Here is a 13,337-nt window from a genome sequence, read left to right on the forward strand (position 1 = left end):
TTTTAAAAAGGTAGTCTTCTGCTAAGCAAATAATTTTACAATTTCATTAAAGGTTGCATGATTATTTTTAGTAATTAATACATACATGCCTTTTTAGTGTTTCCTAGGTGAGCATAGAGAGCTCAGTAAGCAACAGTCAAACCCTGCCGAGAGGAGAAGAATCCTTCCAGCATGGATGTTAACGGAAGATCCAAGTGATCAGAACCGTTCAGTGCCAGTCAGCAGCGAGGGTAGGTTTTGTTTAGAAAACATTAAGCAGAATTTGGAAGTTTTTCTGAACAAATGGAATTAGACTAGTGGTTGTGTGTCAGTGATCACTTAGCCTAACATTTTTTTAGACATGTATGTGAAATCTAACTTAAAACGTAAGTTACTATTTTATGTCCTTTATCATACACCATCGTCCTAATTACCTTTTGATTTAATAAGTGCGGTTCATCTTATGTGCTGGACCTACATTAATTTAGATTTTTAAACACATGTGTTGGTGTCACATCAACGATCAAAGGCTAGCACAGTAAGAGCTTTCTAAATTGGTTGAGTAAAAACTGCTGGGCACACAATATTATGTGCTGGAGGATGCAAAGGAGAGGACCTCTGTCCTGGCACAGCTCACTGTCATGGCAGATGCCACAGTGATTTATGTCACCGGCTGGGCATCCCATTGATTCAGGATCATGAAAATGTTTGATGTGTTGTCTCTGTTGGTCTTTTTTGCAACTTTGTAGCCATCTCAGGTTTAGTTTCTATTGACTGCTTGTTTTCTTTCATACTGGTCACATTTTCCTGTTCATTCTCAAGTTTAGTAACTTTCTAGGAGATAGTGGATGTTAGGAATGATACATTGTAGAGATTTTTGATTTTATGTTCCTGTGAATATTTTTGTTTTAATAGACAATTAATTTGGCATAATAGGCAACTTTCTTCTAATAGGTGATTGATTTGGGCCCTAACGTCTGTCTCCCCTGTTGTGGTCAGCAGCCACAGCCTCTGCGTAGCCCTAGTGGCTTCCAGCTGCTGCTTTTCCTCCCAAGCACATGTGGCTCTGCAGCCAGCCAAGGACTTAGCAATTTGACATTAATTTGGACAAGAATGTTATATAATACACAATATACTTAAAATGCCAAAGCTTCAAAATAAGATAGAAAAGTCTTTGGATTCTCGCATGTCTTCTTTTCTCAAAGGCAGACTTTGAGGGGTACTTGTAAAAGCAAATGTAGGTTACTGGATTCCTTTAGAGACAGAAAGATTTAGAAGTACACGTAAGACAGTTTAGTACCTGAATCCAGCTAATTAAAAATTGAAATAATTTGACTTTTTTCTGCCGAGTAGTTTTTTATTATTGTTGTTTTGTTTGTTTGAGTAATAAGTCATCCGGGTCAATAGATCAATGCTAGAGATTTTTAAAAATCTATTTTTAGAGTGCATTTTGGACTCATTTAGAAGTAGGTTACTTTCTTAGGTGTTTTGCAGCTTTAGTGCTATGCTTTGTTCATTGATAGCTATTTAGATTATCTGATTAACTTGATTATTTTGGAAACTTTTCTATCATTAGGTACAGGACAGATAACATGAACTGACGTTAAGTGGCTGCTCCAGGATCACGTAATAAAGGCCAGAGCTGTAACAGACCTAGCTCGGTCTGACTTTAAAGCCCATCTTCTGAGCTATGGTGCTATACAGCCACCTAAATTTACCCCTTCTATGTTGCGGTGTTTTTATTCTTTTCTGTTTTAATATTTTGCCCTTGCATTCTCTCCTAGGTCTTTTCTCTGTGTAACTCTTGGTTTAATCCTTAACTGTACCTGAATATTTGCTGTGATCAGGCTATCCTTTTCGTTTTTTTAGCCAATATAGTTCTAGTTTATTTTTCTGGGTCCCCAGGTACTAGCCCTCAGACGTTATCATGAGTTTCTTAGGCTTGAGGTAAACTTTTCTCCATGTCCCTTAGTGATTGGCAAGTGAATATACATTCACTTGGGCGAGCTTTCAGAGCTTCTCTTCTCTTCTCTTGGCTTCCAGTCATCTCTGCTCCCTTAGCCTTCTAGGCTCTGGGACAAGTCATGATTCCCGGGCTATGACACTCCTGCTGGATTGCAAAAGGAGCTTTTACTTTTGTAACGGGTATCGTACTACTCTCCCATCTTCTTCTTCTCCCATCTTCTAACCCTCCAACACGAAGTCATGGAAAGTGGCATATGCTGAAAAAGATTGAAGTCGTCCTTGGTTTGCATTTAATTTTAGACTCTGAGTATTTTCCACATGACCACTCAACTCAGACTGTAAATGTTGAACTGACATTCTATTAATTTAGCTATAGTTTAAAATTTACTCTAAGTGCTAGTTATTCTGTGTTTACTTTATTTCCAGCAGCCCTAAATTATCTAATTCTAATAGTTTTTAAGTCTTTCAGATTATCTAGCTCTACAGCCATGTCTACAAAATTATGATAATTCTTCCTCTTCTTCTCTACCTACCGCCTTTAAACAAATTTTTGTGTCATGAACCAGACCCTATACATTTTAAATAAGAGTCGATGAAATTGGGGTGGCTGGGTGACTCAGTCAGTTAAGCATCTGCCTTTGGCTCAAGTACTGGGATCGAGTCCCACTCAGGCTCCCTGCTCCGTGGGGAGCCTGCTTCTCCCTCTCCCTCTGCCTGCCGCTCCCCCTGCTTGTGCTCCCTCTCTTTATTTGTTTTTACAGATAAATAAAATTATTTATTTGTTATTATAAATAATTTACTTATCAATAAATGAAATATTTTAAAAAATGAATAAAATTGGCATCTTTATCTTGTTCCCGATTTTAATAGAAATTCTATTAGTGTTTTAGTACTAAAGTGATTGGTATTCAATTCTGATACTCTTATCATGGTTAGGATGTTTTTTCTTTTTCTTATTTTCCCTTCAGAAACAACTACTGAATTCTTTAACAAGTTTTTTGGTATGGAAATAGTCCTGCAAAGGGGTGGAGGGGGTGGAGGCAGGGAGGGCATAGACGAGCCGTGGGATGGGTGTGGGGCTGAAAAAGAAAAAAAAAAAATAGTTCTGCATTTTCTTGTGTCAGTGTAATTAGTGATGTTGGTAGATTTCCTAATGTATCATGCATGCTTGGGTTCCTGGAATATGTTTTATTTGTCATGATGGCTTATTATTTTTAAGCTCTGTTAGATCAGAGTTGCTGATATTTAGCTTAGAACATTTGTGTTTGTATTTCAAAAGTGTGATTAGTATTTTCCTCCATATGTGCCACCTATGTCAGATGTTAGTGTTGAGCTGTGCAGCTGTTGTATACAATGAATTAGGAGATTTTTCCAAAGGACAGTTTGAATAACAGAAATACCTGTTTCCTTATTGAATCTTTTTATATCACAATCTGGGCCTGGTTCCTACTTTTAACAGTTGTCCTAGCCCAGGAATAGGTAAGTTAGACCAGCAGAAAATGAATGAAACACCCAGAAACAGATCAAATTAACATATAGTTCATATATTAAAAATTATCAGCTCAAATTGGTAGGGAAAGGATGCATCATTACTATAAAGGATGTTGGAAAAATTAGCTTTCCATTTGGAAGAAAACAGTATTAGAGCACTACCTCATACTATATTCTTAAATTTTTATTGAATTAATAGTCTTAATGTAAAAATTAAAACTACTAAGGCATATGAAGAAAAAATGGAAACAATATTTTTATTACTTCTGGGAGGCTTTCTGAAGATGATAGGGAGCTTGGGACATCAGGGAAGAATTGACAGGAGCATTTAGGTTAAAAATGAAAAAAAAAAATTGTGGCAGAAGAGACTATAAACAAAGTCAGACTGGCAAACCTACCGGGAGATGTTACCTGTCACACTGAGAAAAGATAGAAGGTTAGTAATTGTTTACTTAGTAACAAAAAAAGGTAAAACTCAGAAGTTTGGGGCATAGTATATGACATACTACAGAAGAATAAATACAAATAGGCAATAAATATATGACTACTTTGCCAGTATCTCTTACATATTTAAGTATATAATACTCCTTGATTTAGAAATTCTTATTCTTAAAAAAAATTCTTATTCTGCATGTTTATCCCACAACAATAATAGCATTTATAGTTTTAGTCCTGTGTGTGTTTACATATATGTATTTGTAGGTATATTGGGTTAACCTTAGCAAGTTAGGAAGGGTACACTTCACATTGTTAATATGACTGTTAGGGTTCTTAAAGTTGGTTGGATGTAGTTGTAATGACATATGCATATAGTTGGGCTGTCATTTATATACTGTTAGTGCAATAGCTCATGTAAGTATAAGTAAATGCAACTAGTAATACTAAAAATAAAGTGATTTGTTTTAACAAATTTTCTTTTATATTGTAGTCATTTAACTGTACCTATTCTAGATTTAAAAATATTTGATATGCCAGATTTGAAGATTGTTACAAGCTAATTAAGCTATTTATTTTATTGACTCTTTGTAAAGAGCATTTTTGCAACAATATCAGAGTGGCTTCTTCCTATGTGAAAAGATATTTGTAAGTAGAGAATTTGGAAACTTAAAGAGTTTTTTAAGTATACATTTTTAATTTTATGATTTTTTAAAAAAGATTTTACTATTATTAAAGAGAGAGAGTGTATATATACTCAAGCAGGGGGTGTGGGGTGAGTGGAGGGTCAGAAAGAGAGACTTCAAAGCAGACACCATGCTACTCAGTGCCTGTGATCTCATGACCCCCAAGCATGGCCTGAGCCAAAACTCAAGAGACTGAAGCTCAACTGACTGAGCTACCCAGGTACCCCTAATTTTATGATTTTATGTACATGTGTGACACTTGGAATATGCTAAACTGCCATTTGGGCAAATGCTGTGTCTTAATTTACATTTTTAGTTCTTAGCATAGTAAGCAGTACCATAGTTGATTATTTCTCTTGATTTGATTAATCCATATCTGTTGTAACATTTGGACATTTGCTGCATGCAGCTGTATCGTCCTATTTAGTCTTATTCCTGACAGTTTCTAAAATGATATGAAATCTCTGAATTTAGATTCAAAGCAAATATTTAAGGAATTTAGGTAAAGTTTAGTTATTGAACAGGTTATTCATAAATTTCTTACGTTAAATATATTATGTTTATATTGATTCAATTGGTTTTCCTGTTAAATAATACGGACAATGTTTTTTTTCTTGACTTTAATGAAGGAATGTTATTTCAGGCCTCTTGATATCCTTTAGTACAGATCTGAGCAAACTACAGCCCATGAGCCAAATCCAGCATGCTGCCTGTTTTTGTCAGTAAAGTTTTACTGGAACACGGCTGTGCTCATCCATGTATGTATTGCCTGTGGTGGCTTTTGCACCATGAAGGCAGAGTTGGGTAGTTGTGACAGACACTGTCTGGCCAACAGAACTTAAAATATTTATACTCTGGCTCTTTGTAGAAAAATTTGATAAACCTGGCTTCAGAACATTAGTGACTATAGGAATATTCAGACCTATATTCAGGCTCTTGAGGGAATCTTTGGACCAATTCTGTTTATGTTCACAATTCATTTAGTTGACATTTACTGAACACCAGTTTTATGCGAGCACATTTCTAGGTGCTAGAAATACCAGAGGGGAACAATGAACAAGGCACATAAAGTTTCTGCCCATGTGAAGTTGTCATTTGAGTGTAAGGGAGACAGATAATTAAACACAGATATTATCCTCTTAAAGAGTAGATTTTTTTCTGATTAGAAGGATCATGGATTTATTAACCAAAAATTATGTTGACTGAGGTTTGCCAAATAAATATTTTATGGGGAACAATGTCCATTATTGTTATTGAGACTTATTTTCTAAATTGGTGAAGTTTGTCTCGCTTTTGTGTTATTTTGGGTTCTTAATCTGTTATGAAGTTGAATTCCTCACTGTGGATGTTAGGGGCTCAATAATTAGATGTCAGCTTTGTTGGATAGCTATATGTTAAATTTTCTCTTAGAGAAAATTCAAGACTAATAAAACATATTCAACATGTATCAAGTACTCTGCTATAATTTACATATCATACTTCATTTACGCCTAGTAACTTTATGAGTTATTATTATAATTCCCTTTTTTGGGCTGATAAAACCAGAGTCCAGAGACGCAAGATGAAGCAGTTCAAGGATGGCACCTGCTCATATTAGTATCTTGGCTGGGCTCTCTCCAGGGCTGGAGCTCCCGGCCAAAGTGCTGCTGCTTAATACTTTTTTGGGATTTGCAAATAAGTGTTTTCAAGTTGGCATGAATATAAATGGAACTTTACTTTTAATTGCCCTTTTATCTTTTTCCTTCTTTCTTTCTTTTAATGGATTATTGACATTTGAAGATACAAGACATAATTTTTTTTCTTGTTTTTCTTTGTGTGTTTAAGATAATACTGTAATCCAGGGAAGTAGAAAAGAAGGAATCTGCAAAGATAAAACTCAAGTAAACATAACACAGCAAGGAGGAAGAAAGCGATTCATTTCATCAGAAAGTACATCAGCAGAGCAAGACATGGGGAAAAAGTACAAAAATGCTGATCAAGAAGAGTCTATCATTTCATCCAAGGTGATTTTTTATTATTCGGGGGTGGCAGGCTAGCTCAGTTGGTAGAGTGTGTGACTCTTGATCTGGAGGTTGTGGGTTTAAGCCCCACATTGGATGTAAAGATTACTTAAAAATAAAATTTAAAAAATTATTATTTATTCATTTGTTTCCTTCATCAAGTGTTCTAGATAAGAATTAATTATATGTCATATAAGGCAAGGAAAAACCAAAACTGTTCTTTATTATGGAGTTTACGAAGATAAAATTTGAAGATAGATTTTTTTTCCTTACTAAAACTAATACAGTACTTGCTTTGTAGAAAACAAATCTATTTAATTTAGAAATGTCCAGAATGGAAAGCAGTGGAGACCACTTGACTGTTAGTAATTGGTACCTCCTTTCTGAAAACCTGGTTTCTTTTATTTTATTGGTCATTCTCACACTACATGTATCCACCTTTTTCTTGGGCCTATGAAGAACAACTGATAGGCTAGTTCTTAATAGCCTATTGCAGGATTACTTCTGGGCTAATTTATAGTATTTAGAGAACTACTCTTTCCTCTTTGAGTTTTTGCTAACTCACTAGAATGGTTTGGCTGACTTAAGCATTCTTTAACACTGGGTACTTAATGAAAATGGGGCCTATTATTGGATGCATTTAAAAAAGAGAAAGAATTAGAGAGCACGCGCGAATGAGTGAGCAAGCCCAAGGCCAAAAAGGTCAGATATATTTCCTCTTCAGAGAGGGGTGGCTTTAGGTAATAGTTTTCATGATCCTTGTAGACTTATGGCTGAGCTCCATGGGTCGCCATATTTTTGGGAGCTTTCACTAGAAGCCAAAGGTGTAGGATTGGCTTTAGAATAGCACACACTGGGGGGCACCTGGGTAGCTCAGTCAAAAGTTAGGAAATGGTTAGACTAATATTCAAGATACGATTTTTTACTTCAAAGACCGTCTTAATAATCATTACATTAAACAGTCATTCTGATATATGCAAGGCAGTGTGCTTGAATCTGAGATAAAAATGTGAATAAGACATACCTGACTAGGAGCTCATAGTCCTGTGGTGGACATGATTTGAAATCATGAAATAATGTTGACACCACATTGATTTTTCTGGGGGCTCTGAGGACCGCCTACACCAACTCCTTGGGAAGAAACGATCTGAGCTTAATCTTAACAAGCGTAGGTGTGAACCAGGTACAGAAGAAGTAGAAGTAAGAACCCATCCAGGTAGGTGGGCAGCAGGTACAGGAGCAGAGGGTGTACGGATAGCATGCTGGGAACTATTGTTCTTAGAATTCTTGGTGTAAAGCCAGATGAGGATGTGAGATGAGGATGGAGCTGGCAGTGGGGACCAGTTGTAGAGGGAGGACTTTCAAAGGATTTTGGCCACAGAGAGAACCCTGGCAGCTCTTTAGAGGAGAGATTGAAAGGGAACAAAATAAAAGACAGGGAGAGGAGAGAGGAAATGAGGACCTCAGTCAAGAAAAAAAGAGAATCTGACCGACCGGTTGCATTAAGGATGGCACAAAGGCATTGGATCAGAGAAATATTTAAGAAGCAAAACTGCAGGGCTTGTTGCTTGGATCTGATTGGTGAGGGGAAAAAAAGGAGTGAAAGATAGACTTCCAAGCTTCTGACCAGAATGAAGAAACTTTGGTACAGGATACGATACTGGGGGAGGATTTCAGTTTCAGCTGAGTTTGAGGTAAGTAGGATATTGAGGAAGAAATGTCCAGCTAGAGGTTGAATATTGAGGAAGAAATGTCCAGCTAGAGGTTGATATTGAGGAAGAAATGTCCAGCTAGAGGTAAGTAGGATATTGAGGAAGAAATGTCCAGCTAGAGGTTTGAAGCTCAGGAGTGAAGTTGGGGCTGGAGGTTGGGATTTTTTAATCCTTGGTATGAGGTTGCTAATGAGACTAATGCAGGACTTTCAAGGCAGTGTCTTCTTAGTACAGACATTCTTTCCAGGAGCAGATTACCTCAGTGTCTTTATTGGGCAGAAGTTCTTTATCCTGTCCCTTGTGGACATTAAAACCTCATATGGTTGAAGGGCAAGGGAGGGCTTGCTGGGCAAGTTAACAGACAATTTAATAACCATACGAGTACCTTCCAACCATCGCCAAGCATCAAGGTCACCTCACACCAGCTCCATGCTCCTTGAACCCTGAGGGCTCTAGCATATATTTTTATAGTGTAGGGAACTCAGCTTCTCTATGCTGAATCTTCAGCCTCCCACATTTCATTCTTAACATTTTCATCTAATCTAAGATATAAACAAGGTAGGTGCATAAAATATGGACCTCTCTGCCTTTTTGCTGCTTCTTTCACGTGCAGAGCACATTCCATCTTTTCTGTTCCATCACTTGGCAGTTCAGTGACTTGCTCTGGCTCATGAGCTTTGTAATTGGCACAGAGCAAATTTATGTTTCAGCAAACTTACAAATTACTCCATGTAATGGATTTTTGGGATCATTTATAAATAATTGAGACCCTGAATGTTAAATTCTTGAATGCCAAGGGTTTACTGAGTATCAATATTTCATGAAGTTCCATAAAGAACATTATGATTTCCAGCTTTTGTGCCTCTTAAAATATATTTGAGAACTCCTCATCCATAGTCTTGATCTCTGTGACTTTATCATTCCTTTCTCTTTTAGAATAAATTAGCATGTTGAACATATTCTTTGTGAAGATTAAGAAAAAAAAAAGGGAGTTGAAATCATGTTAAACATTTCATATCTTATAGTTTATTTTCTTTGGTTTTTCTGTTTTTTTAAATAGCAAGAAAAATACATGCTGTTATCAAAAAAAATAGAATGGCAGAGCGTGTGGAGTATTAAGTGAAAATTTTGATTTGCCTTGTCCTTCAATCCCATTGGTCTTACTAATATTTTGGTTTGTATCCTTCTAAACCTTTTAATTTGAATTTATACAAGTAAATACACACATAGGGAGACAGGGTTTTTTTGTTGTTGTTGTTTGTTTGTTTTTTTAAAGCTAAAGGGAAAAAAAATAAAGCTAAAGGGAATCATTGTGTGTGTTAATTCTCTTTTTAAAAATCCTTGTATATATATAGAGGGGGGGGGGGAGAGAGATCTGTTCATTTTCAACCTTTGCATAGTGTTTCATGGTCAGAATGAATTCCAATTTATTTAACTCCTTCCCTAGTTGTGTTCCTTATCTCCCTAAGTAACTGGCAGGATGTTGAGTGGGATTTTTTTTACCCCATCATCCCAAAACTGCTGCTGAGGCCCGAAGCTGAGGACAAGATTACTAAGTATAAGTATCTCATGATTAAAAGGAGCCCCCAGCAGTGAGAACCAAGCCTCTCCCTGTGAGGCTTATTGAAAGGTATGAGAAGTGTTCACCATCCCACCCCCAGGCTTTAGACAAAGAGAGCTGAGAGGCCAGAAGATGTTGAGGCTTGGGGGAATGCTGTGTTTGTAGGGAGACATTATGTTCTCACTCTGAGACCATTCATTGTGGAGTTTAGAGATGCCAACAGGAACCAGGGACTGGCATTTTACTGGACATCTGCATAGCTAAGGGATTGCTAATCTGTCCTATTTCTACCCAACAGGGAAAAAGAACATTTTTGTGTGAGTTGACCCCTTAAGGGACTGCCAAGGCGGAAGGTGGGTCAGGTTTGCCCCATCCCCACCTCAGAGTCCAGTCCCTGGCATCTGTCAGTTGGTCCTGTAGTGGAGGGAGATGGGATTGGGCTGTAATGGAGCAGCTTGGGAGAAAAGAGAGGTGTGGCAATGGATGCCACCAGCTGAGGGTTAGCTCCAAGAGGTAGCTGAACAATTGCTTCTCCCATAGGCCGTTTACTGTTACACCAGAAACATGGCAACCTTCATGCATACCTGTTAGGGTGTCACATCCTAGTAGTGGTTACCAGGAGGACCGAGGCTTATCTGAGCTGTGTTTCCACTCCACAGGAAGTTAAGTAATTAAGAAGTCATTTTTAATAGGATACAACTAAGCTTACTGTTTGTCCCAGTGGTAAGTACAGATTAAAAAGGTTCCTCAGTGCTAATAAGAACGTTTACTTGGTTCAAACTTTATGATTAAACTAAAACTTTTATTCGGACCACTTCAGAGGAATCCTATTTATTTTCTGAGTTTGTCATGACATAGCTTCATGCAAGTTTTTCTGTGTGAGAGAAGAGCAATGTTCTCATTCAGCTAAAGGGAAAATGTCATGATTATATTTAGAGGGTAGAAATAAAAGTATTGCAGTAACAAATTATAAAGACAGAGCAAGTTAAAAGCATCACACATTATTGAATGGGAAGTTTTTTTTGTTTTGTTTTTAAGATTTTATTTATTCATGAGAGACAGGCAGAGAGAGAAACAGGCTCCCTGTGAGGACCCCGGGGTCATGGCCTGAGCCAAAGGCAGACGCTCAACCACTGAACCATCCAGGCATCCCAGAACGGAAAGTTTAAAAGACTAGTAGTTTTTTTGGGGAAAGATTATATTCAAATGGAAGCAAAGTTGTATTTTCTTAGGTTGCATTTGTATTTTTCTGGTTATTTTTCACTGAATGTTTGAGGTGATTGTAAAGGTTTGATACAGCTGTATATCCTTTTTTTTTTTAAGATTTTCTTTTTTTTTTTTTTTTAAGATTTTATTTATTTATTCATAGACACAGAGAGAAAGAGGCAGAGACACAGGCAGAGGGAGAAGCAGGCTCCATGCAGGGAGCCTGACGTGGGACTCAATCCCAGGTCTCCAGGATCACACCCCAGGCTGCAGGTGGCGCCAAACCACTGAGCCACTGGGGCTGCCCTCGGTTTTTTTGTTTTGTTTTGTTTTGTTTTGTTTTGTTTTGTTTTTCCCTCTTTGTTTTTTAAAAAGTAATCTCTACACCCGACATGGGGCTTGAACTCACAACCCTGCGATCAAGAGTCAGGTGCTCTTCTGACTGAGCCAGCCAAGTGCCCCTGTATATTCCCTTTCTGATAACTATAGATTGTTTTAAGGCTATCAGATTGCCCAACAGAGAAAATGGCATTTTTAATAATTTTAAAATTGAATCTTAAAGTTCTAAAAATAATACATATTGGGTGCCTGGGTGGCTCAGTCAGGTAAGTGTCTGCCTCCAGCTCAGGTCATGATCCCAGGGTTCTCTGGGATCAAGCCCCACGTCAGTCAGTCTCCCTGCTCAGCTTCTCCTTCATCCCCCACTTGTGCTCTCTCTTTCTCACCATCTTTCTTACTCTGTCAAATAAATAAAATCTTTTAAAAAAAATTAAAAAATAAAAGTGCACATATTGAATGAATCTTGGTTTCATGCCTTTTTGCTTATGTTTACATATTTCTTTTAAAACAGGTTTCAACTATTTCTAATATCTTTTTTTCTGATTTGCCTTTGTAGGAAATGCTGCGATCATGTTCTGTGATCACGTCACGTAATGCAGAAGTGAATGATATGAGGGCTAGTACACAGAGAAATGAAATCCCAGTAGAGGAGCTTGGTAGGGTTCCCGAACGTAGAAGTATTGTGAAAGGAAGGCGAAGTAAAGAAGGCGAGGTGATGAGCTGTTCTGAGAGTCCCTTGAGTGCCCAGGGCAAGTCCTCCCAGGAGGAGTCTCCAGGATCTCCTGAGTCCAGCTCTGACCCCTCCAATCCTGAAACGTTGAGTGCAAAGACAACCGATTCAGCTGCACAAGGTTCTGAAGAAAACAAGATCAAGAGGACATCCTGCATGTATGGGGCAAAGTGCTACAGGTAAAATAAAATTACAGGTAGCACGTGATTCCCTTATTTCCATAGCAGGTAGCTGTGTGGTATATGTATATTAAAGGCCTCAGAAAACACATTGGCCTAAAGGTTAGGAGATTTATCATGTTTCTGCTGGTTTACACTTTCTCAGTATTCTGTCCTGTAAATCTCACTAGAGGCTTTCAAGATAGAACCGGGGGGATTAAATGCTTCATATGTAGACATGCTGATTGATGCAAGGACATGAACTAGGGAATGCAGACTTGAGAATTGAATCACCCAGACCTAAATGCCTGCTTGTTTAATGTCTTATTTAGATATTAGAAAGATGGCTTCATAAATAGCAGTATGTAATATAACTGTCAAGAGAATTGTATTTTTTCTGACGTGTGTTTTCCATCCTCATAGGAAGAATCCTGTCCACTTTCAACACTTCAGTCACCCTGGTGATGGTGATTATGGAGGTGTACAAGTGATGTGTCAAGATGAGGCTGACGACCGGCCGGAATGTCCCTATGGAGCATCTTGTTACAGGTACATACACCTGGAATGTTAGGTTGTACTCCTTTTCTCCTTAATCTCTGTTGTATATTCAGCAGAAATTGCAGGCAACTTCTCACTTCAAGCCTTTCAGTGTTTAAACTTCCATAGATAGTAGCTTTTCATTTTGCCAATAGGATTATGTTTCTTTTAGATAATTATAAATTGTTGAAGTTATTGTCCTTGTAAATGCCTGAAATTGTTCCTCATTTATTCCTGACTTTCTAAAATGTAAATCAGATAATTGAAAAGGTGTCGATGCTACCCCATCGTACATTCTATCCATCATACCAAGGCTCCTTGGTGTGACGTAAAGCAATTCGGGATGTTATCTCTGCCTTCCTCAAGTCCTACTACTCCACCATTCTTGCCAGCACATGCAACTCGATGCTTAAAAGAAGAGCACCTTCTCCTCTTTCCTTTCAAAGCATCTTTTGCCTGTGTGTATCATGCATAGTAGAATTTATCTTAAGAGATTGCATTTGTCTCTTGACAATAGGGACTGCTTTATCCTTGTATC

At 37.6% G+C, this 13,337-nt stretch overlaps 1 protein-coding gene across 4 annotated transcripts in view; it reads left to right on the forward strand.

The window, feature by feature from the left end:
- Positions 1 to 13,337, forward strand: part of APLF (aprataxin and PNKP like factor) — a 67,569-nt gene that overhangs the window by 30,814 nt on the left and 23,418 nt on the right. For all 4 annotated transcript variants that reach the window (XM_035696001.2, XM_025470098.3, XM_025470115.3 and 1 more), the window contains 4 exons: positions 98 to 230; positions 6,381 to 6,559; positions 11,931 to 12,283; positions 12,686 to 12,811. In XM_035696001.2, coding sequence (XP_035551894.1) covers positions 98 to 230; positions 6,381 to 6,559; positions 11,931 to 12,283; positions 12,686 to 12,811 — 791 coding nt within the window. The remainder of the gene's footprint in view (positions 1 to 97; positions 231 to 6,380; positions 6,560 to 11,930; positions 12,284 to 12,685; positions 12,812 to 13,337) is intronic.

The sequence above is a fragment of the Canis lupus genome, chromosome 10 (genome assembly GCF_003254725.2).
Source record: "Canis lupus dingo isolate Sandy chromosome 10, ASM325472v2, whole genome shotgun sequence".
Classification (NCBI taxonomy): domain Eukaryota; kingdom Metazoa; phylum Chordata; class Mammalia; order Carnivora; family Canidae; genus Canis; species Canis lupus.